A 23,864-nucleotide genomic window follows, 5' to 3' on the forward strand; every position below is an offset into this window, starting at 1 on the left:
ACAAGCGGTATGTGTAGACTCGGTTAGCTTGAAGTAGATTATGTTTTTGGTATAGAGGTGATGTTGGTAAGTGTTCTGGTCTTCCATGATAACCCTCAATAGCCCGGAGTGCCTTTTTTTGCAGAATCAAAAGCTTGAGTTAATTGCTATTTGTTGTGGTGCCCCACACCAGTGCACAATAAGATAACTTAGAAAAAAATAGAGCATAATACATAGATACTTTTAATGAAACAGGTAAAAGGTCACTGGTCCTGTAGAGACAGCCAACAGTTCTGCTAAGATCTGTGGCAAGTTTAGAAATATGTGTATTCCAGGATAGGTGTTCATTGAACCAGACACCGAAAAACTTCTGAGTGGTTACCTGCTGTATTTGTTCGTTAGCATACCTTATATCAAGTGAGTAATGGATTCAAATTGTCTGGCTATATACTCTGCCAAGCCCTATATACACACCTGGGGAAAGTTATCAGAGATTCCATCACTCCATCACATACACATATATAATACACATTGGTCACCTTCAATACATGCACGACCCCTCCCGCTACTCATGTTGCCAATGTAACTCACTCCCTGCCACTCCAATACGCTTGCGTAACGATGCAAACATGTCGTGCCATCTCTGGAGAAGCTATATGAATGCATAAATCTTGCAGGGTAAATTTGAAATAACCTATGAATCGGATGGTTCTCTCCCTGCATCATCACTATAAACCCCATATAACTCTCGACGTTAACACTGCATACATAGTGACACAGTACCGGCCATGCGCATCCACGGTTTTATGAGCGAACAAAATGAACAACTCCCAATTCTTGCTCAAATGAAAGTGATAACAATTCAGCAGCTGAGCTGAAAGCTTGCCGAACAAAGAAAGGAATCGATCCTGCCCATAAAAACGGGCAACAAGCAGAAAACTGCGAGCGTAATAAAAATATTAAACAACTATGTCCTGCAGAACATTGTAGTGTATTACTAACTTAAAATTTTCACAGAACATGAAAAAATCCCAGCTACCATGCAGACTAAGCCAGCAGGGAGTGTGCAGCAGTCCCAAAAAAACTCTGCACTGAAAGCATTAATCTGTTCAGCATAGAACTGCATAATTCAAATACTTGTAATGCATGTGCATGAAAGTGCACCAACACACTGCTCAGCATAGCATAACAGTAGGAAATCAAGCCAGGTTTGCTTTCTAGGTTTTGCTGGGAATATCAATTTAGACAAGTCCAGATCACCAAAAAATGCCCCTTGACAATAAAATAATATAGTGGAACACCCTTCTATAGTACAAGCTTGAAGAGTAGTTGATAAAAACAGACAGTTGTCGTACGCAAAATGGCTGGATGTACACATTTAGATAAGTGTCATGCAGCATGTTTTTTTATTGCGAAAGCAATACTACATCACACTTTCAAGCCGTCAGTGTGGTCCTGGCGGTAACGACATTTCATCTTTGACCTTTAGACGACCCCCGTAGACGACCCCAAGCTGGCAGGAGTTGCCAACTTGAGTATCTCGTTTCCCATGGGCGGTTATGTCAGAATCAGCCTGCCAGGACCCTGGCAGTCACGTTACTTCTATAGCCCAATAAGGCGCGTTCATACGGCTTGGTTAAAGATGGGCTTTATATGTGGGCTGGCAGGAGCTAACTGCCAACTTGGGTCTGTCGTTTCAGATGGGGTACGCTTATGTTAGAATAAGCCTGCCAGAACCTTGGCATTTCGTTACCCTATAAACCACTAGGCACATTCATATGGCTTGGTTAAAGCGGGGCTTTATGTGAGGGCTGAGGAACAAGAATGCTCGGTCACCCGCAGCTATTGCTTCCCGCAGATATTCGGTTCAGCAGCGTTGAACTCTTCTCACAACACACAAACATAGACTGTTTGTATTTCATTTCTAGCCTCTATATAATGGGTAAACTCCTCAAAGTAAACCAGTGTCTACATAAACTGTTACAGGGTTAACAATACAGATTTCAAGGTCTGTGGAGAGAATGAAAAGGTTAAGAAAAGACAAAACCTACATTGAAAGTCTAAAATGATGTAGGTATCAAGCTTTCAGGTGATGTTTAATAAACATATGTGCAATGTCACTGGAGCTGCAAAAGACTGTGCAATCTTTTTTTGCTCTTATATAAATATGCCATGAGTTTGTACAATGAAGAAGCAATATAATGAATTTTGGAAACAAAAGTATGCTGCCAGAACACATACTTCGAAAGAAATCCCTTAAGGAATTTTCAGAAGAATAAATTATTGGGCATGTCATTGTGACAATAAACTAGACCTCCTACCTTTCAATTTACTAAGAATGAGAAGAATGTCTTGTATCACATAAATGTTAATTATGCAAGATGTTATTAGCCTTCCATGACCAGTATACCGGTAAAAGAAGATATTTAAGAGTGACATCTGGGCCTTGAAGGCTGCTGCAGCCCTAAAGTTTCCAGTCACGTAGAGCGGCGGCCTGTGGGCTTCTCGCCCATCTGCTCATCCACCTGCATCTTCAACTGTATCAAACCACTTGGCAGGCCCAAATAAAATTTTAGCTATCAACCAAGCTGATATCCTACGTGTGAAGAGAAGAGAGTATTTGAAAGTTTAAGCTTTTTAAGGGTAGCATAAATCACTATTTTTTCTACCAGATCGTCCATAAATGGAATGTTGGCATCATGTTAACGTCATACAAAAGCCTTTTTCATGCTTTAAGTGCATAATTTTTCATGAATGGAAGCCAACCCTCTTGCCATAATGACTTATCCATGTGACTGAATGGATACCAAAAAAAATTTTTTAAAGCAAATAAAGAATGCTTTTAGGTCCTTATGAAGAACTTACTTTTTATATACAGGTTATATATTGCTCCCCTTCAGTGTCCCTTACCACTACATGAATAAAAAATAGAAATCCGAAAACATACCTATTATGACATCAACCCTCACTGGATCCAGCGGCTCCTTCTGGTCAACATCCTTGTGGGCATTTGATTTTTTGTCATACAGCGACTTGCCGGCACACTCCTCTGGCATAAACAATGCCCGCGATAAAGAGCGAGCAAATTTTGTGCCAGAGTTCTTTGCATCAGCCTTGATCCTAGCTAGTGTCCCTTCATCAATCAGGACACCATTGCCAAGGTCAACCTGTGGACAAGAAAAGAAAAAAATTGCATTTGAAGTTTATGCTGTTATTGTATGCTTGTTTAAAAATGTTATTTGAGGAATACTTTCTGTATCGCTACTACTATATAGAACTGTTATTTGAGCCATACCTTCTACATCACTACTAAGTTTTGTAAGAGCAAGTATATGGCTAACCTGGCTTCATAACAGAAGTACCAGCATGGTGACCCAAGGCTTCGCAACCTGAGGGTAACATCTGTCATGATTTGGCCGAGTGGCATACAGCTGCCAAGCAAAAATTCATGCTCTTGATTTTTCGGATATCCATGATTACTCAGAAATTTTAGTGACACAAGATTCTTCATAGAAATAATGTACAGGAGCACCCGATATTTTGGATGCATCACAAATCATTGCTTGATTTTTGAGACTATTCGCATTCACCAGAGCACAAATGACAAGAGCCAAGCCGCCATTAAATACCAATAGTGGAATGGAAGGCATAGAAAATGTAATCAAATAGAGCAACATTCAAGAAAGAAACGGCGTATAGATGCAGGGCACTTTTGCAGTACACCGCAGTAGCATTCTTCACAATGACCCCAATGTGTATTGGGATGCTTCAGCACAGATTGAGGACTATACAGTGAAGCAACATCAAAACATGGGGGTTCAGCAAACGCGCAGTGAAAGGATTGCTTTCGCATCTGGATTTTGTCCAAACCCATACATTATCTAGCTATGTGCCGACAACACTACAGCCATTGAACACTGGTTACTGCCTGCTGTCTGTGTCAACACTGCGCAGTAGCCCTGCCTACAAGGAATGACAGCACGGAGTCGAGTCAGCGGCAAATAAGCCAGGTCACCCTTACTCGACGCACTTGGTGTCTACATGAACTCGCTTCTAGAGAGTAAACATAGCAGCAGTGCCTAGCATCGTGATTCAAAGTTATTGCGCGAGATTCCTGCTCGTGTTTGATTGCACTGCATGTAACGATCAAGAGTTTTAATCATTATTTCTTGCCGCTGATGAGTGCTAAAATGCATTGATTTTTGCCGAGGTTCAAAGCCGCTCCAGAAGCTTTTAGATCCAATAGTTCCCCCGTAACTCCGACTCCCTGACTCGGTAGCGTCTACACACCTTTAGACAAGTGGGTGAACCGAGTGAACTCTACCTGCTCCGCCACCTACTTCACTTGACCCGACTGCATGTACCGCCTTTGTCATCAGTTTAGAGTCCAGAGAGTTTGCGTTTAAGCCGTATATCATTACTTCTTTAACAATCGTGGAAGTCCTAGCCACTGGAGAGGGTAGGAAAAAATACCTTCTTGCCTTAAGCAAGTTTGGAAACCATGGGAATGCATTATCAGCCACATGGTATGGTTCAGGTATGATGAGAGGAAGAAGATGTTTTGCACGGTATGAAGGAGCATTGAATAAGGATAAAGGGCCCCAGTTCGCTGGTCAAGCCAACGTTTCGACAAGGGGACTTGTCTTCATCTGGGCAAAGCGATCATCACTGGCAGGGGTTTAAATATGATTTTGCTTCTGAAGAAGAAAAGCTGGGGAGGCGGAAAGTGGGTGAGAAGAAAATAGGTCGAGTGTGGAGGGAGAGGATGGGTGAGAAGAAAGAAGGTCATGGAGTAAAAAAAATGTTTCTTCAGATGTATTACTCAGCATGCAACCAAGGATCCTGTGGCCTCCACAAGGAATAAAAACAGCAATACCAGGAAAAACTACAATACCCAGTAGATGATGTCACCGCTTCAGCAGGTTTGGTGTAGATACACCTTACAAAGGAACAGGCTTTGCAAAAGGGCCCTGATAAGGGGGACAATTCTTAAACTTTCTTCAAATTGGGGTGGGGGGGGGGGAGAGAAGGACAAAGAAACAGAATAATAACTGCAACGTGAACCACAACTGACATGCCAAAAAAAAAGAAAGTTCGAGGGCAAGCTCAAGTAACACGTGATAAAGAGGGAATGTGTTTGGCGAAACATGTGCAGCTTATGCTATTGCTGAGGGGAATAGTGTACATGTGCTGTGAGTAAACTGTACAATTAACGCTATATGGGATTGTTTTTCCAAATATTTATGATGCAGAGGGAATATAATTAAGGGATTCTAACGTTCCTGAACTTGATGATTAGTTGGGTGACTAATCGTCTACCCAGTATTGTAGTTTTTCCTGGTACAGCCACTTTTATTTCTTTTGCAGGCCACTGTATCCCTGGTTCAAGGCTGAGTAATGCATACTAAAGAAACATTTTTTTTACTCCACGACCTCCTTTCTTCTCACCCATTCTCTCTCTCCACACTCCTTGACCTACTTTCTTCTCACCCACTTTCCCCCTCCCCAGCTTTTCTTCTTCGGAAGCAAAAGCATATTTAAACCCCTGCCAGTGATGATCGCTTTGCCCAGACGAACACAAGTCCACTTGTCGAAACGTTAGCTTGACCTGCGAACTGATACCCCCTTTATGCTTGTTCAGTGCTCCTTCATACTATGGTATGGCTCAGAAGCAGACCCCCTGGGCTCTAAACTTTTGACAAAAACTACATGAACTCCACAACTGTTTTTTTTTTTTTTTACTCAACAGGCTTAACCGACTTGTCTCTTTGACCTGACTTGGGCTAGTCAGAGTCAAATACCAGAATGAGCACAAAACTGCTGATGTCATTCTCGACCAAAGTGGCAGTTGGAATATTATGTCGAGATTTTTTTCCATAAATTTTAATTTTTTGGACTGCCCCCTTTTAGACGTTTCTGATCTCTCTATCAAGTCCCAACTGGTCGTCGACTGATACAGGATTCTATGCCAATAAGTTCTTTTTTTTTTAGAAAGGAGGGGGGGGGGGAGTTCTTATGAAATTGAGAGCTTGGCACTTTTGGGAGATGATACAGATAAATGAAAAAAAGGCACATCATATACTTACCAACAGGCAGGGTATAGTCTGCCCTTAAGAATTGGAAAAATCATTAGTGAATTAAATGCAATAGGATGATTACTATTTCAAGAAATAAAAGGCTGGTGCGAAATCATTCGCAATAAATGAGAAACTGAATTTTAGTAACGGCCCACTTTTTATCCTGTGACTATCAAAACGCATGCAGGGCTTAACCTATGGTCGAGCATACGCAGCTCGGCAAAGGTAGCCAAACACCTGTACATATCAACTGAACGCACTATCAAAACGCGTGCAGGGCTTAACCTATGGTCAAGCTTAGCTTGACGAGCGTACGCAGCTCGGCAAAGGTAGCCAAACGTCTGTACATATCAACCGAACTCACAGCACCTTTTGGAATACGTACTGCTCTAACAGCATGATCCTCCCCAGCTGATTTTCTCATTTTCATAGTTTCTAAAGCTTTATTAACCTCATCCTTCGTCACTGGCAGAGGGTCGGAATTTTTGACTACTGCCAATCTCATTATTGTCCTGACTACTTGACTACTCTATAGATGAGTGCAGAACTTCTCGGCTGCTTTGACTACCTTGTCAATATTTGCGATGACATTTCCCTCCTTGTCCCTTAGTGCATACATTTGATTTTTGCCTATGACCAATTTCTTCTTTACCGCTTTAAGGCTGCCCCCGTCCTTTAGAGCATGCTCAATTTTCCCCGTGTTATACTTCCTTATGACATCCACTTTATTTTTATAGATTAGCTTTAATATCTCTGCCAGTTCTATCCTGTCTGTTGGGTTGGAAGCTTTCATACTTTGGTATTAATCAAATCATTCGTCGATCCCCTTTGATAATTTACTGGTATCCTAACTATCCTACAGTCTGCTCTTCCACTATCTTTCTGATAGCGGCAGATAGAATACCTCTCTTGACCACGTCAACTGCTAATTACTGTCTGCCAGAGCCGTGCCCATGTTTGCTACACTGTGCTTTTTAAATGTCAAATCAAGGTCAAATCAGACACATCTTGGTGAGCTGCTTTTGCAATGTGCAGAGCTACTGCTCTAAAAACTGTTGAAAGTCACATCAGAAACAGATGCATGTTCCTTGTTGATGGCCAAGAAGCTACTGTCACTGAATTTTCAAACATTTTTGAAGAGGTTACATCATGGAAGTTCCATGAATGTGAGTAAAGTTTTTGGTTCGGATGTTGATAGGTGACTGGATGGTGGAGCAAGCCAGTAAGTTGGTGGAGCAACTTGGTAAACAACCGGAGAACTTTATACAAAAGAATAAGAGGTACAACAGTTATATTCACAAAGTAAAACTAGCCGTGGTCGGCCGCGCCGACCGCTAAACAGAGCGACAAGGGACTCCGCGTCCCCGCAGTCGAGCAGGCGCCTCTTGCCCCAGCTCCAAAGCAACCACTAGCTACTCGCGGCGCTCGCCAGCGCGAGCGTCCTATCGCAAGGACTAGCTCCAGCAAAAGACACTCGGGGCCCGTCCCGCGCTCCAGAGGTGAGCCGAGAGCGCACCCCTTTCCACACGTAAAAATATAAAAACACAGTAGAGAGTTTTAGCTTACCGTGATCCGCGATCCGCTACCGTGATCCGCCACCGCGCGTTCCACTGCGCATGCCCAGACACCCCTTGACACCGTCAGATGGCGCCACTTACTGGATGTCGGCACACAGACCTGCCGCGTCGGGACCAATCAGCTTGACCGCCCCGCCCACGCGCGGTAGAGAGCCACGGTGGCGGATCGCGGATCACGGTAAGCTAAATCTCTCTAGTAACTGTAGCTCTTCCCCGCGTATGTGGGCCACTCGTCGTAGCCTGTTCGACCGTTTCGCTTACTGACAGTCGTGCACTAGCAAGCTACACGTTATGCAGCGGGACGAAAGGCAGACCCCTCTCGCGGTATTTATGGCCCCCGGCCGTTCTCACTCGGGCGACGGGACCGCTGGAGGCCGCGTTAATGAGGTCCGGCTCGAGGGAAGCGGGGGGTCTCTCCCGTCTCCCGTAACAAAGGGACACGTGTGGCGGGGGTCTGAACGAAGAGCCTGCGCTTTTGAACTAATGGTCTCCTTCTAGGAAGTAAGCGTTTGAAAACAGACCAGACGCGCAGTTCGCACCACGGCACCCCGCCGAGACATTCCTTCCCAGTCAAGGATGCCAAAAATACAAACGGCAACGCGCCGGACCTTACACCTTCCCCCCAAGACTCGGTTGATCTATTGAAAGATAAGCCGAGACAAAACAAGAAAAAGGTTCGGCAAGTGGCGGTTGAGTCCTGAAGCTCACGCCAGCTGTGGAAGCCGGTGAGCATGGCTGCGCGACCCTTCATCACATACATACACAAACACATGATGCGAAAAAAAAATAAACACACACAGATGGTCCCCAGGATTACTGAGTTCGGCCTTGGCGTGCACACTTCGAATCCAATGATTCCAGTTTGTTGCTCGCGCACCATTCCCTGGACCACTGTCCCCAGCGGTCACTGCGGGATGTCAGCCGGTGGCCTGTTCCAACAAGCGTTGGGGGTTTCAGACAAGGCATCTGCGAGTAAGCTTCGCGCTTTGGGGCATACTACTCGTAAGGAATGAGAGAGGGTGCTATCGGTGACAACGGGTACGGTGGCAGCAAACACCCACATCTCAAATTTCTTTGACGTCCATATTACGGTGTAAACCTCCCTTTCGATTGCAGCCCATCGCATTAGAGCGAACGTGTGACTGGCGAAGGCTATGGGCGCCTCCGTGTCGTCGTCAGAAAGCTGCACCAAACAGGCTCCGGCAGCCACTGCCGCCGCGTCCGTTAAAAGCAGATACGGCTTTCGCGGGTCTGGAGTGGCCACCAAAACAGCCTCGCATAGAGCTTTCTTTAAGGCGCTGAAGGCTTTGTCCGCATCATCTGGCCACGGTATCTTATGTGAGCCTTTCCACGTTAGGCTTGTCAGTGGCAGAGCGATATCTGCAAAATTGAGAACATAACCCTGCGGAGTATACTCGACTTCACCAAAGTCTCTGTCATCCTGAAATATGACTATCACTGAGTCTACCCTGCCGATGTAAGGACGTAACTTATCTGCATGTACTAGCATGCGGCGATCGTCACTCATTGGTACATAGTACGAGTGCTCACGGTATCTCTTTTCCACTACCGCCGGCTCGAGCCACTTCGGATACAATTTCCTTGGCCTCTTGTCATCAAAGACGAGAACCGCCTCACCTCACGAAAGGTTTTCACCATCGCGTGCCTGTTGTAGTGAAACGCGTGCGCCTCTTTCTGTTTGCTGCTCCTTAGCTCCGCGATGTCGGCCGCGATCTCGAGCTGCGGTTTAAGGTTTTTCAAGTAGTCATAGGGGGCCTCCGCTACCTCCCCAGGTACCTCGATATCTCCCGTCCAGGTCTGTTTGCGTGGGGGAGGCGCTATCGATACCCTGTCGGTTTGTCGGCGGTCGGACTGAACTGTACAACTGTGGCAGCTGTCGCAGTGTTTGTGGATGTCCGCCTCCATGCCAGGCCAATAGAAACTTAACTTTAGGCGAGCTTTAGTCTTCCGAAAGCCAATGTGTCCGCCCCAATAGGACTCATGTGCCAGGCTCAGTGCGGCCTTGCGTCGTAATTCTGGCTGTACTAACTGCTGCACCCTTTGACCTAACCCCTGGTCTCTATGACACAAGACTCCCTCTACAATTGACATGCCAGCCTTCCCTTGCCTAGCATTCTGCCAGGCCTGACGCAGGGTCTCATCCTCGTGCTGCTCCTCCCGAAACCTCCGCACCCCGCTACGCTCAGTAATAACGTTGTCATCTTGTGATTCCTCCACCGCATTAATGACCACTGTCTGATCCGGCAGCATTTCATTCTCTGACACCAAGACGGGCTCCGCGCCAGCTTCTAGCCCACATTCATCTGGTATTTCATCCGGTGTCGGCACCGTTACCGCTGCCTGCACGCAACTCTCGCTGCCAATTTCGCCCGAGTCCTGCAGCTGTTCCCAGGCATCTGCGGAGATTAGGCAATCTGTATGCGTGAGCTTGTCGGTGAGCGCGCACTTCACCGGTGTCGAATATTTCCCGGCTTCGATTAACGAATTACCACGATACAAACTCAACGGGACGATGGCCAGCTTCGCCTCTACCTTCTCTCCGTAAGCAGAAATGAGATCGATTGTCCCCTGTGCGGTTACAAACTCCTCAGGCACCATGCGCTCACGCAAGACAGTGATGTCAGCGCCAGTGTCTACCATGACGCTGATAACAGCTTCCCGACAGCTGAGTTTAATGTCCCTGAGCGCAGGACGTGCGGTTTGCTCTTCGTGGGTCGACACGCGTGCCGTTACCTTATCCTCGCGTGGCGGACCATCTCGCTTGTCAGCTGGGTTCTCACCACTGTATGGACAATTCGCAACAAAATGTCTCCAGCTCCCGCATCGGAAACAGCCACTCGATCGCGATGGCCTTTTCCTTTCTCCTCCTGTCCTGCCTCCAGTTCTCTCTGCTCGCTCCGACCCTGAATTCTGCAAAGGTGCGGCATCGGTTCTGGCCCTTGGACGCGTGTGAGGGGATTTAAAGCTGTCGTCTTTCCTCTGAGCGCTGCCCTTTCCAGCGGCTTCCTCATATGTTTGTAGCAGCGCGGCTATCTCGTCCGCATTCAGCCGCTTCTCTCCTTCGCGCAGCTTTACATATTTGTTGGCTTCCTCTGACAGCCCCGCCTTGAGCTGATCGGCTACCAATAGCCTTACAAGTTCATCTAATGATGACACGCATCGAGACTTTAAATAAAAATTTAGATAACTCTGGAGGCGGGTGACAAATGCCTTCCAGGTTTCTTCGCGGCGCTTGGTGGCCCCAGAAAACCGCCTTTTGTACTCTGCGGCTGAAAGTTTTAGCTCCTCTAGGACCACCGCCTTCAGCTTGTCGTAGTCCCGGTGCTGCTCGGCGGTGAACCGAGTTGACAAGTAGGTCACTCGCTCGGCCAGCATCGGGAACACGAGCTGCGCCCAGTGTTCCTTCGGAACGCTGTAAGCCTCGAGCGAGCATTCCACCGACTCAGACCAGACCGGCACTTCACCATCCGCTGGTAATTTGGGGAACGCGCCGGCGAGTAGCTTAGCGTACTGCCTCAGTCGATCGTTCTCCGAAGGCGCCGCACTTTGCCCGTTAGCCAGCATGAGTTGCATCTGGAGCTCTAAAGCCCTTATCTTCTTTTCATACAACTCTGACTCCTTTTCAATGTTTCGGCCACACTGAGGTCTCGGCGCCTCAGTGCTGCCCTTGTCGCCACCGTCCCCCCCCGTCACCGTCGCTATCCATTGTCAGTGATTTGTCGGGGTTAAGATGCCTAAATCTGGTCAGCATTAACTACACCAGCCACATCAAACAGTGAACGCCAAGAAAACCAAAGGGACCAGGGAACTCACTCTGTGCTGCCCGCCGGGTCCTCTTTTCGCACTGGATTGGCGTCGATCGTCAGAGTGGCGCCGCATGAAGTCGTCCGCTGTTGTCGCTACTCGAGGGCTCCGCTCGCGTCCGTCGACCGCCGCGTCCACTTGCGCTTGCAAGCTTCTGTGTCGCTCGTATCGCTGCTCGTTGACGCCCTCGTCTTCGGCGCCTTGACGCCCGATGCTTGACGCACCCTCTTGTACCTGCTCGTTGTCTTCGGCGTATCAACGCCCGATGCTTCACGCACCTTGTCTCTCGGTTGAGTGCAGCACACCAATCCTGTCGCGACTGCGCCAGTAAAGTTTTTGGTTCGGATGTTGATAGGTGACTGGATGGTGGAGCAAGCCAGTAAGTTGGTGGAGCAACTTGGTAAACAACCGGAGAACTTTATACAAAAGAATAAGAGGTACATGAGTTATATTCACAAAAAAAAACTAGCCGTGGTCGGCCGCGCCGACCGCTATACAGAGCGACAAGGGACTCCACGTCCCCTCAGTCGAGCTGGCGCCTCTTGCCCCAGCTCCAAAGCAACCACTAGCTACTCGCGGCGCTCGCCAGCGCGAGCGTCCTATCGCAAGGAGTAGCTCCAGCAAAAGACACTCGGGGCCCGTCCCGCGCTCCAGAGGTGAGCCGAGAGCGCGCCCCTTTCCACACGTAAAAGTATAAAAACACAGTAACTGTAGCTCTTCTCCGCGTATGTGGGCCACTCGTCGTAGCCTGTTCGACCGTTTCGCTTACTGACAGTCGTGCACTAGCAAGCTACACGTTATACAGCGGGACGAAAGCCAGACCCCTCTCGCGGGATTTATGGCCCCCGGCCGTTCTCACTCGGGCGGCGAGACCGCTGGAGGCCGCGTTAATGAGGTCCGGCTCGAGGGAAGCGGAGGGTCTCTCCCGTCTCCCGTAACAAAGGGACACGTGTGGCGGGGGTCTGAACGAAGAGCCTGCGCTTTTGAACTAATGGTCTCCTTCTAGGAAGTAAGCGTTCGAAAACAGACCAGACGCGCAGTTCGCACCACGGCACCCCGCCGAGACATTCCTTCCCAGTCAAGGATGCCAAAAATACAAACGGCAACGCGCCGGACCTTACAATGTGATTGTATAAAGTAATGAGTTATGCTTGCTCAGACTATGAAATTGTGTAACTGCCAATGTAATCTCTAAGTGGTTACTTCGAATAAGTTCGAAGAGGGTGACACACAGTCTCTGACATCACTGAGTAGTTTTAGTGCAAGTTGGGATGACTTAAAGTCTGCACAGACACTATAAAATATATAGCCACCGGGTAAAAAGTTGACAGAACAGCAAACATAAAAGATTTTAAGGAAGTTAAAGGAGTGTAGACACCAAAATTTAGTTTGCATTTTTTACTAATGAGAAGATATTACTATGCAAAGGTCAGTACTGTTTTTACCTAACATTAGTAGATAATCCATACAAAATATTTTCTCTTATTTTGGTTCTGATTTTAATAACCAAGTGATTGGCAGCGGTGGCGTAGCGGTAGAACATCCGCCTCGCATGCAAGAGGACCAGGGCTCAAATCCCGGTGACGCGCAATTCTCCACCGGATGAAAAAGAAAAAAAAATCCGCGTGTCGATGGAATTGCATAAACAGGTTTGGGGTGCGACCTGATGCCGGTGAACACCTCCGGCAACGCACTCCCTCACCAGAACAGGAGTTGGCCACCCTGGTGCAGTAATTGGCCGCAACCTCCCATGATAAGCTCCATAAAAACCCGGCCCTCAGTCACCAGCGGCTGCGGAACAACTGACCACGGCGGCGGTCAGACCTGTGACGCAGCAGGGGGTGCTAAGAAAGCCTGGCTCCGCTGGACAGGCCGCCATTGGAGACTGACCTTGGCAACGTTTAATGCTAGAACCCTAGCCAGTGAAGCTAGCTTAGCAGTGCTGTTATAGGAACTAGAGGGCATGAAATGGGATGTCATAGGGCTTAGTGAGGTTAGGAGGCCGAATGAGGCATATACTGTACTGAAGGATGGGCATGTACTGTGTTATCGAGGCTTACCAGAGAGGCGACAACTAGGAGTAGGTTTCCTTGTCCATAAGTATATAGCGGGTAACAATGATGAATTCTATAGTATTAATGACAGGGTTGCAGGCATCGTAATTAGGCTTAATAAGCGATATAAACTGAAGGTTGTACAGGCCTATGCACCTACATGTAGTTATGATGACCAGGCAATTGAAAGCTTCTATGAAGATGTAGAATCGGCAATGCGAAACGTAAAGACGCAGTATACTGTACTAATGGGCGATTTCAATGCCAAGGTAGGGGAAAAAGCAGGCAGGAGACAAGGCAGTAGGTGACTATGGCATTGGTTCTAGGAATAGCAGGGGGGAGTTACTAGTTGAGTTTGCAGAGAGCAATAACTTACGAATCATGAATACCTTCTTCAGCAAACGGAAGAACCGGAAATGGACATGGAAAAGTCCTAACGGGGAGACTAAAAATGAAATCGACTTCATAATGTGTTCAACCCCCGCCATTATGCAAGATGTAGAGGTAATCGGGAAAGTGCGATGCAGTGACCACAGGCTGGTGAGGTCCCGAATTAGCCTAAATCTGAAGAAGGAACGCAACAGATTAGTAAAAAAGAAACCCATCAACGAATTAGCGGTGAGGGGGAGGGCAGAAGAGTTCAGGATCTCGCTACAGAATAGGTTTTCAGCTCTAACTGAGGATGGCGACGTTACCCTAGAGGCAAGGAACAATAATTTCAAAGATATCAAGTGCCCGGTAGAAGTAGGCGGTAGGATAGTTAGAGAGGATACCGGCAAGCTGTCTAAGGAGACGAAAGATTTGATTATGAAACGCCAGAGTATGAAAGCTTCGATTCCAACAGACCAGATCGAATTGGCCGAGATATCAAAGCTAATCAATAAGCGCAAGGTGGCCGATATAAGGAAGTATAACATGGAGAAAATTTAGCATGCTGTAAAGAACGGGGGAAGCCTTAAAGCGGTAAAGAAGAAATTGGGCATAGGCAAAAACCAGATGTATGCGATAAAGGACAAGGCGGGCAACGTCATCACTAATATGGAAAAGATAGTCACAGTAGCCGAGGAGTTCTATAGAGATCTCTACAGTAGCAAAAGTAGTCAGGACCGTAATGAGATTGGCGGTAGGAAAAAACAGTCAGACGTTCCACCAGTGACGAAGGACGAGGTCAAGAAAGCACTAGAAACTATGAAAAGGGGGAAATCAGCTGGAGAGGATCAGATAACTACAGATTTGCTGAAGGACGGGGGGGATATCGTGCTAGAAAAACTGGCCACCCTGCATACGCAGTGCCTGGTGTCATCGACGGTACCGGAACCATGGAAGAATGCAGGCATTATCCTCGTTCACAAGAAAGGGGACTCTAAGGACCTTAAAAATTACAGACCAATCAGCTTACTGTCTGTTACGTATAAGGTATTTACTAAGGTAATCGCTAATAGAATCAGGACAACCTTAGACTGCAATCAAGCAAAGGATCAAGCAGGGTTTCGGAAACGGTACTCTACTATCGATCATATCCATACCATCAATCAGGTGATAGAACAATGCTCGGAATATAACCAGCCCTTATACATATCATTCATTGATTACGAAAAAGCATTTGACTCAGTTGAAACCTCGGCGGTGATGCAGGCATTGCGAAATCAGGGGGTAGACGAGCCGTATGTGAAAGTGCTGGAAGATATATATAGTGGCTGCACAGCAACCATAGTTCTGCATAAAGAAAGTAATAAAATTCCCATAAAGAAAGGTGTTAGGCAAGGAGACACAATCTCCCCAGTACTATTCACAGCTTGTTTAGAGTAAGTATTCAGAGACTTGGAATGGGAGCAGTTAGGGGATAAGGGTAGATGGAGGATACCTCAGTAATCTGCGATTTGCTGATGACATTGCCTTGCTAAGCAACTGGGGGGATGAACTGCAAATAATGATTGATGACCTAGACAGGAAAAGTAGAAAGGTAGGCTTGAAAATCAATATGCAGAAGACTAAGGTAATGTTCAACAGCCTCGGGAAGGAACAGCAGTTTACATTAGGTAGCGAAGTACTGGAAGTAGTAGGCGAATATGTCTACTTAGGACAGGTAGTGCCCGCAGATCCGGACCACGAAAAGGCAATAACAAGAAGAATAAGATTGGGATGGAGCGCATTTGGCAAGCACTCACAGATGATGACTAGCAGCTTACCGGTATCGCTAAAGAGGAAAATATATAACAGTTGCATCTTACCTGTACTCACCTATGGGGCTGAAACGTGGAGGCTAACCAAGAGAGTTCTACTTAAGTTGAGGACAACCCAGAGGGCTATGGAACGAAGAATTGTAGGGGTAACATTAAGAGATAGAAAGCGTGCAGAGTGGGTCAGAGAAATAACTCAAGTTACCAACATTCTAGTAGAAATTAAGAAGAAGAAATGGACATGGGCAGGACATGTAGTGCGAAGAGAGGATAACCGATGGTCGCTGAGGGTCACAAACTGGATTCCAAGGGAAGGAAAGCATAGCAGGGGACGGCAGAAAGTTAGGTGGGCGGATGAGATTAAGAAGTTTGCAGGGGTCAAGTGGATGCAGCTAGCACAGAACCGGGTTACGTGGAGAAATATGGGAGAGGCCTTTGCCCTGCAGTGGGTATAATCAGGCTGATGATGAAGATGATGATTGGCATGACGTAAAAAAAGTCTAGGTCATGTGGTAGGATGAAAAACTTCGATATAAGCATATCTTCGCTCAGTGATTATTTCTTTAATAGAAGGTTGGCTTAGTGCTTTAATGAACTGACATAAATTAGTGATTATTACACATTTGTTTTTTCATCCACCATGTGACCTGGACTTTGATATAGGTATTGCTGGCAAATGAAACAAACATGTCAGAAAACAAATTTGGCTACAAATTATTTAGCAGTTATCAATAAATAACACAGGGTGATCTGTGTATTAGAGTGCCTTATGCATCAATACAAAGAAGGAAACATGCAACATAGAATTCTATAGGTGCCTATACACTCCTTTAATGTACATGCCAACTGGAAATCATTTTGCAATGTATGTAAATTACTTAAAAACTATACTTCACTCTATGAAGAAGTACCAAGCCCCTCAGCTAATCTTTTTAAAAATCAAGTGACGCCACACTTCATTAACTGAATACTGGTACACTGTTCTGCATTAACAGGCACAGAGAAAGCAATCAAAACACTTATTGCAGCCAACAAATGTCACTGCCTACTAAACTTATGAAGTTGTTTAAACATAACCATACTTTCACTTTGTCTTCACTAATGTGCTAAACAGTCAGAATAGAGTTCTAGTGCCAAAATAAGCAAAGAAAACCTTACTGTTGGTGCTGGCACCACAGTAGTTGATTCTGGGAGGGCATAGCTGTCCATCATTCGCTTGAGCCGCTTCACCATTTTTGCAGCATCTAAAAAAAAGGATGCAGAAAAACAGCAGCAGTTATTTTACAGCAATTATTTATATCTTGCCCTAGAAATCTGTGTTGATAAAAGCCAGCCCATGATATACCAAAACTAATATTCATCAAAAGTAGTGTTTAATGACTACAATTAGTGGACTGATTGGTCAGTACAAGTTCCATTCACTGAAAGCATGAATTCAAAATACCAGCCATTTGCTCAGACTGTTTCATTGGATCATTAAATATTAGTGAAAAAGCAAACGCCCATGATTTTGCCTCGATTACCGTAGCAAGAACGTCTGCTAAGAAAACATTATGCCCCCTTGCAAATTTCACAGTGGGGCAATGAGTTTTGCAGGAGTAGTAGTTCAAACTACCACTTCTTGGTCGTGACCGATTTCTGACTGACCCCGACTTCTCGGTCGTGGTGTCATCTAAATCCTGATTCCAAAACTGTAGCCTTTAGTTTCAAATGAGTGACCCTGAATGCTAAAGGCTGGTGCTATGACCTTTGTGGTTATTAAAACGCACCCAAAATGATGTCATAGTTTGCCCGATATACTGATACCGGCAGACAGAGTATTCAAGAAGATAGACTACACTTTTGATGTCACGTGTGTAATCGCCTTTTCTCTTTACCTTATCCAAGCATGTAAGCATTCAGGGTCACTCATTTCATAAACTAAAGGTGACAGTTTTAGAATCAGGATATAAATCACACCACAACAAGCATGTAAGCATTCAGGGTCACTCATTTCATAAACTAAAGGTGACAGTTTTAGAATCAGGATATAAATCACACCACAACTGAGAAGTCTAGGAGTTATTCTTCATCCATAAATTTAAAGCTGCCTCACCAGGCAATAATGAAAGCATTGAAAAATTAACCTGCCTGTCTTAATTTGCCCCGTTCGACGACCTTGGAAATATCAATGAGGCCGTGACTGGTATCTTATTTTCAAACCAAGTAAGCGTTCAAATGTGATTTTGCTATGCACATTTTTTTCTGTATTAATTAATTTCTCAGTAACCTCATATTTTCTTTTTTCACTACTGTGCATCATTCTTGTACATCCATTTTTTGGCTTTCATATAACCACTGCATGCTCTATATCGTACTGTGCTATGTTTGCATTTCGCCTTCACTGATTTGTTTGAATGCCCGACCTGGAATCACTATATGTAATCACAGCTTGTTTGCGCCATTGCAATTTCATTTTACTGCTTTGCCATGTGCCTTTTTGGGACATATTTCTATTTTTGTTATTTTCATGCCATGTTGATATCGCCAACCTATATATAGGATGCTGCTAAGCATTCATGCTTTTTCTGATGAAGGCAGGTCCCAGGCTGAAACATTAAATAGTTGTAAGCCACAAAGGTCTTCATATATATATATATATATATATATATATATGAAGGAAAGAAGCCAACAGTCAGCGAGGCCAAGGAAAGCGTCGGGGATGGTACTTTATGTCTTTCTTTTTTTTTCTTTAATGTTTGCTTAGATAATCACAGAAATTAGTAATGTAATCTGTTTAGGGGAAAGATAATTAAACACAAAGTAGCAGAAAAAACAACGTGCCGATGATGGGAACCGAACCCACGACCTCCGAATATCGCGTCCGGTGCTCTTCCAACTGAGCTACATCGGCCGCTGTCCCCCCCCCCCCCCTGCTACTTGCATAGGTATATATATATATATATATATATATATATATATATATATATATATATATATATATATATATATATATATATATATATATATATATATATTTAATCTCCGATGATGCTTTCTGGTAATTAAATGGCCCCTTCCTAGCCACATCTTGTTGATTTATAAAAGAAACACTGAAATGCTCACCACTTTTCTGTTATCATCATGTGTGAATTCTTTTAGTTTTCACATTTTAAACTAGCATTTTCTGGAAGTACCACTTTAGCATGAATACTGCATGGCTATGAAGACAATGCGAGTCTCATTTCACATGAAAAACCAAAGCTTCGCATAAAACGATGATGTTTTATAGTTCTGAAAAGCACACAGAGAAGTGCGGCTGAACCGCACATGCCACACCTCCACTTTTTGCCATTGCCACCTTAATTGTGCTTTGTGCTGCCATTGCTGCAATCTTTTGGCCATTACTTACCCTATCTACTTTACTGCAATTTTACTCTTTCACTTTCTCAACAGACTACACCACCTTCCTTCCATGTTTGTAGCCAGTTTTACTTTTTTTCCCTACAAGCCAGTTGCTTATGCAACTACACAAAGCCCTTGCAAAGCTAACTTAGAGCTGGATAACCTGTGCCAGTGTTAAAGGCCGCATTCTGCAGAAAATCTAGTGGTGGTCATGTGAGCACAAAAGACCATAAACATGCCTATGGCAAGCAGGGGCATAGCAAAGAAGAGGGGGGGGGGGGAGGTTCCGCTAATTGTTAATCAACACCCCTCCTCCCCCAGCATTCTTCTTCTGAAGCCCCTCCCAAACAAATTTGCTGGTTATGCCACTGCTGGCAGGTGATTTGGCCAGGCACCGATTTGTCTGCGGGTTGTACAATGTCACTAAACCACATGGTATGGATTTTGAGATGGGAAGGTAAGATAATAGTTGGTCTTTTCATCCCGAGTCAAACTCTTATACTCTCAGCTCATGGACCATGCAGGCACATTTGGATGAATCAGTGAAAGTGGGCTTCATTCATATCTATGTTGGTTGGCCTTTCACATGATGTGGTAGCTTACGAGTATGCATGGGATAATAAGGCCACAAATTAAGAAATCAGTTATCTAACAAAGAGAAAAGTGCATGTATACATGAACGAGGATCTGAGAGAAATCACAGATGGGAGCCACTATTCTTTTTACATCGAGCCTGTAAAGGCAAAGCTTATGTGCCTATAAATGTTTTTAATATTAGATGTTTGGGCTTGTAAGCAGCTTATGTTGGGTGAGGCAGCACACAAATGGCTTCTATAATGACATCAATATGACACAAGCACTGGCTCTCAGCAAAAGTTTTTTAAGTTGCACATTATGTATATGGTATATGTGAGCAACCTAGGAAGCAACAAAGAAAAGGCATCCTGTGTGAGTGCGAACAACTACAAAAATGAAGGGTACAAACCATTAAAAAGCACCAGCTTTCTTCGTGAACAATAAAATGCAAGAATTTTCGGCACTGAAGCACTGTCGACTAAGTGAGCTCTGTATACATCATTATAATAATCTTTCATATTCTCATGGCTACACAGGCCAATTTGGCAGATGTAAACATTGCCACAGGTCAAGGAATTAAGCAAACAAGCCCTCTGCATACTCTAAGAAGCAACTGTGACAGTGTCTAGTGCAAACTGAGTTTTCAGCCCACTCTCACTTGGCATGTCTATGCAGATCCATTGGCTATTCATGTGTAGAGAAACATATCTACTTTAGCTCAACTGTGAATTTTTTCAACTAATGTGATAAACTGTGAATGTAAGGAACAGCCACAGCCTTTCAAGTACTTGCAGTTTGGACATGATGATGGCTATTGGAGAGATTCTACTTTCAGTTTGAGGTGCTCATCTATAGACACCAATAAAACATCTCATCTTGGAAAAATCTTTGATAAGGAATATTGAATGCAGTGGCATGTATATATGATTCTTCAAAGCAATAGATACGCAAAGGTTCACGAAAGCTCTCTTACCAAGCTTAGATGAAATGGGTGAAAATAGGAAAATCGGCTTATTTGTTCTGAGCTTGTATATGGTGGCATGTGTAGTTTCCAAGGATAAAATCCTGAGGTTTTGAAACTGTAATGACTCATTTTGGGGAAATTTCATTGCTAGTAAAAAGGTGTTCGAGATGCTCGTAGAATTCCAGAAAACTTTATACAAAACACTGCCTCCTCATAACTGGAAAATAGGCTATTGCAAATTATTTACCAGTCATGTCCAGTTACCACTAATTGAGACAAAAACATTTTTACTCACAATAGTATGAAATAGCCCTGGCTACACAGCATGGAATACCTATACTAAGTAATCTATCATTAAAATAAAGGAAAATATAGAATACTGTCAAATTTCTGTTACCTTGTAATGAAAAAAATCACGTTTAAAACAATGTTTCTTCGAATTTGGGCTTACCAAAAGAATCTCGAGCCTGCTGAAGTTCGTATTTCAGTTGGCAGTTGGCTTGCTTTAACTCTTCATTTTCTTCTTGGAGCTCATTATTCTTTCTTTTAAGCTCCGCCACTTCACTCTCCGGCATCTCCTATATGCATTGAGAATGAAACCATTAATTCCAAACACAGGTGATCAAAACAAGAAGGGGACTGCCTTCTTTCAGAAGGAACCTTGGCAGTCGCTGTAAAGGCTTCGTTCTGACCAACAGGTCACCCATTATATCTTATGTGTCCCGACTCAGAGCTACTATGTTACTGTTACAGAGCAACTGTTACAGAGCGACCAAGGTGGACACTAGCACCTGGCCCAGAAGTCTGGAGCTGGAGTCTATTTTCGACTTTTGTAGCCCGATATGTGTTGCTCGAGTGCCCTACACAAGGGTGACGTCAACTGTACATCTTCCCACATGTTAAAGGCACCTAGCTGATGCACGATGCCGACAGTGCCCTTCACAAATGAATCTGCATGCTTTTTTTTACACAATTGTTTCTTGATCTTATTAAGAACAGTTTGGCAACACAAGAAAGCAAGATTTTTGGAGGCAGACAACACCACGGGTACTTTGACCCCAACGTTTAGGATCAAGAAAAAAGAATGTGAAAAAGCATACAGATTGGTTTATGAACTATGCCGTAGGAATCGTGCATCAGATGCCTACTAGATGTATCAGATGGAAGATGTACATTGGCAAGACTGACCGATGTATTGATGATCACCTAGCAGAGCATAACGAGATTTGAAGAATGGGCCAGGATTCCATTTAGCACAGCAAGTTTGCAGAGGAAAAGACAGGAAGTTCGGTGAAGCCAGGCTGAAAGAAACAAAAACAGGAGTAGGGCTAAGCTAGCCCGGGAACTGCTGGAGATATGCGATACCAAAGGAAAAGGTAGTGATTGTGTAAGCACACCATCCATTGCCATGCATAATAAGGAAGAGATTTTTAGATACAACACGGTGAGACACATGCATGCCTAGATCCAGTGCTTTGATCAGATTGTCTACATCTCGCACACATGTTTTGATTTCTCCTCTCTATCTTGATTCTCTTGCCTTATATTCACTTCCATGTGGTGTGAATAAGCCGTTTTAAGTTGCCCCTGTCCTGTCTATCTTTTTCTCTATGATCTGTTTTGGCACTTCGTTCAAGTGAACATGCACAAAATGGCCCCCAGCAAGTATTATTAAGGCTAGAAGAAAGAAGAGTAAATGGATATAATGATGTGCTACCTGAAATCAAGAAAAAAAAGATTAGCATAAAGCCTGTGACATGAATAGGAGATATTGAGGCTAATGTATAGGCAATGAGGTGCTTTGGAAAAAAAGGCTCATATAGCAGGCAGTGGCAAAGAATGAGGAAGGCAAATGAAATTAAGAGGTTTGAGATAAACGGCTGCAGTGAGCACAGGACACAGCTGATCGTAATTCAGTGGGAGAGGCCCTTCTGCTGCAGTGATTGTAGCTGGGCTGATCATAACGAAACAGCATTAAACCAGTGAGAAACAAAGAGGAGGTTTGCTGTGATATTCATTGCTTAAGATGCCCAATGCCAACAGTATGGAAACAAATTAGGTTCTTGCTGAAACACTGTCACAACCAATAATTAGATGTAATAACAAGTAGCACTGCAGACTTTGTGCAAGAAGTTAAATTTCAAAACACTGAGAGTTTTGGTTTAGCATTTGGAAAACATGAAATAAGTGACAATATCAAATTTATCGGTGACAAGGTGCAACTATCTCTGTGAAACCAATTAATATTACTTCCTTCTGCACCAAGGCAGATCACTGCCACATGCTGAACGATACATCAGTAGGCATGTTATCATGCAAAAAGTGATGGATTAATCATACTTGAAAGCTACTACTACCTAGCAAAATATCAGCACTTCACACCATGTAAACTAAAAAAAAAAGAACAGCCTGACAGGGCACATATCACTTTGCAGACGACAACATATACAACATTCCTGTTAAAACACCAATTCATTCTTCATTGAAACTTCTTGATTAGTGACCGGCATTTACCTCAGAAAGAGAGAAAGAGAACAAAAAGTACTGCTTGCCTGCTGACTTTCCATAGATGAAGACTCTCCAATAGCTGCATCAGCTAAACGCGTACGTTTTTTTTTCCATTGAGGAACGGCTGCCTGGAATATGTCCAACATCACGTGAGGGTCCATGTCATAATTTACAGTACAAAACAGGGCGAGATGGTACACTGCATTAATATGATCAGTTCTTAACAATTAGCTGTGTTTTATTTGTGGACAATGGATATGTCTCCCAGTTAACAGCAATCAAGAGTTTAAAGAAGGCGGGGTGTCCTAGGCAAGTGAAAGTACTGTTGAGAGGCCTAGCTGGTTCGCCATATTTTTTTTTTCTAGAGAGACAGTTTATTTGTTAAGTAATCAGTCAGCTTAATAAATATTAGCTTCTAGAAGAAAGTTTAGATTTTGCTTCTTTTCATAGGGTTTAATGTCCCAAAACGGATCAGGCTATAGGTAATGCTGTAGAGGAGAGCTCTGGAAATTTTGACCATCATAGCATGTTTAATGTGCACTGACACTGCACAGTACAGGGATGACTTGCTCTTTGCATCATCAAAAAGTGGCCTCTAGGTGGGATATGAACGTGTGCCCTCGTGTTCAGCTATGAAGTGCTATTATAACCATAAAACACCCCAGTGGGGCTTTGCCCAATGTAAGTCTCACCAGAGTGAGAGAAACCTCATAAATAACCACTTAATTACACTATATACC

At 44.4% G+C, this 23,864-nt stretch overlaps 1 protein-coding gene across 1 annotated transcript; it reads right to left on the bottom strand.

Moving 5' to 3' along the window:
* Positions 1-2,558: 2,558 nt before the first annotated feature.
* LOC146200861 (uncharacterized) lies at positions 2,559-21,841 on the bottom strand. Its single transcript, XM_084592453.1, has 4 exons — positions 21,068-21,841; positions 16,851-16,936; positions 2,927-3,146; positions 2,559-2,575 (listed from the first exon to the last, which is right to left on the bottom strand). The coding sequence occupies exons 1-4, from the start codon at positions 21,189-21,191 to the stop codon at positions 2,559-2,561; spliced, it is 447 nt and encodes a 148-aa protein (XP_084448579.1). The 5' UTR covers positions 21,192-21,841.
* Positions 21,842-23,864: the final 2,023 nt, after the last annotated feature.

Source organism: Amblyomma maculatum, chromosome 2 (assembly GCF_055883805.1).
Source record: "Amblyomma maculatum isolate TAMU_Amacu chromosome 2, ASM5588380v1, whole genome shotgun sequence".
Lineage (NCBI taxonomy): Eukaryota > Metazoa > Arthropoda > Arachnida > Ixodida > Ixodidae > Amblyomma > Amblyomma maculatum.

Excerpts from the sequence above, each read along its gene's own strand:
- LOC146200861 (XM_084592453.1), bottom strand. The coding sequence starts at position 21,191 with ATGCCGGAGAGTGAAGTGGCGGAGCTTAAAAGAAAGAATAATGAGCTC. Across the intron at positions 16,937-21,067 it reads GCAGGCTCGAGATTCTTTTG|ATGCTGCAAAAATGGTGAAG; the intron begins GTAAGCCCAAAT and ends CCTTTTTTTTAG. Across the intron at positions 3,147-16,850 it reads CTGTGGTGCCAGCACCAACA|GTTGACCTTGGCAATGGTGT; the intron begins GTAAGGTTTTCT and ends TCTTGTCCACAG.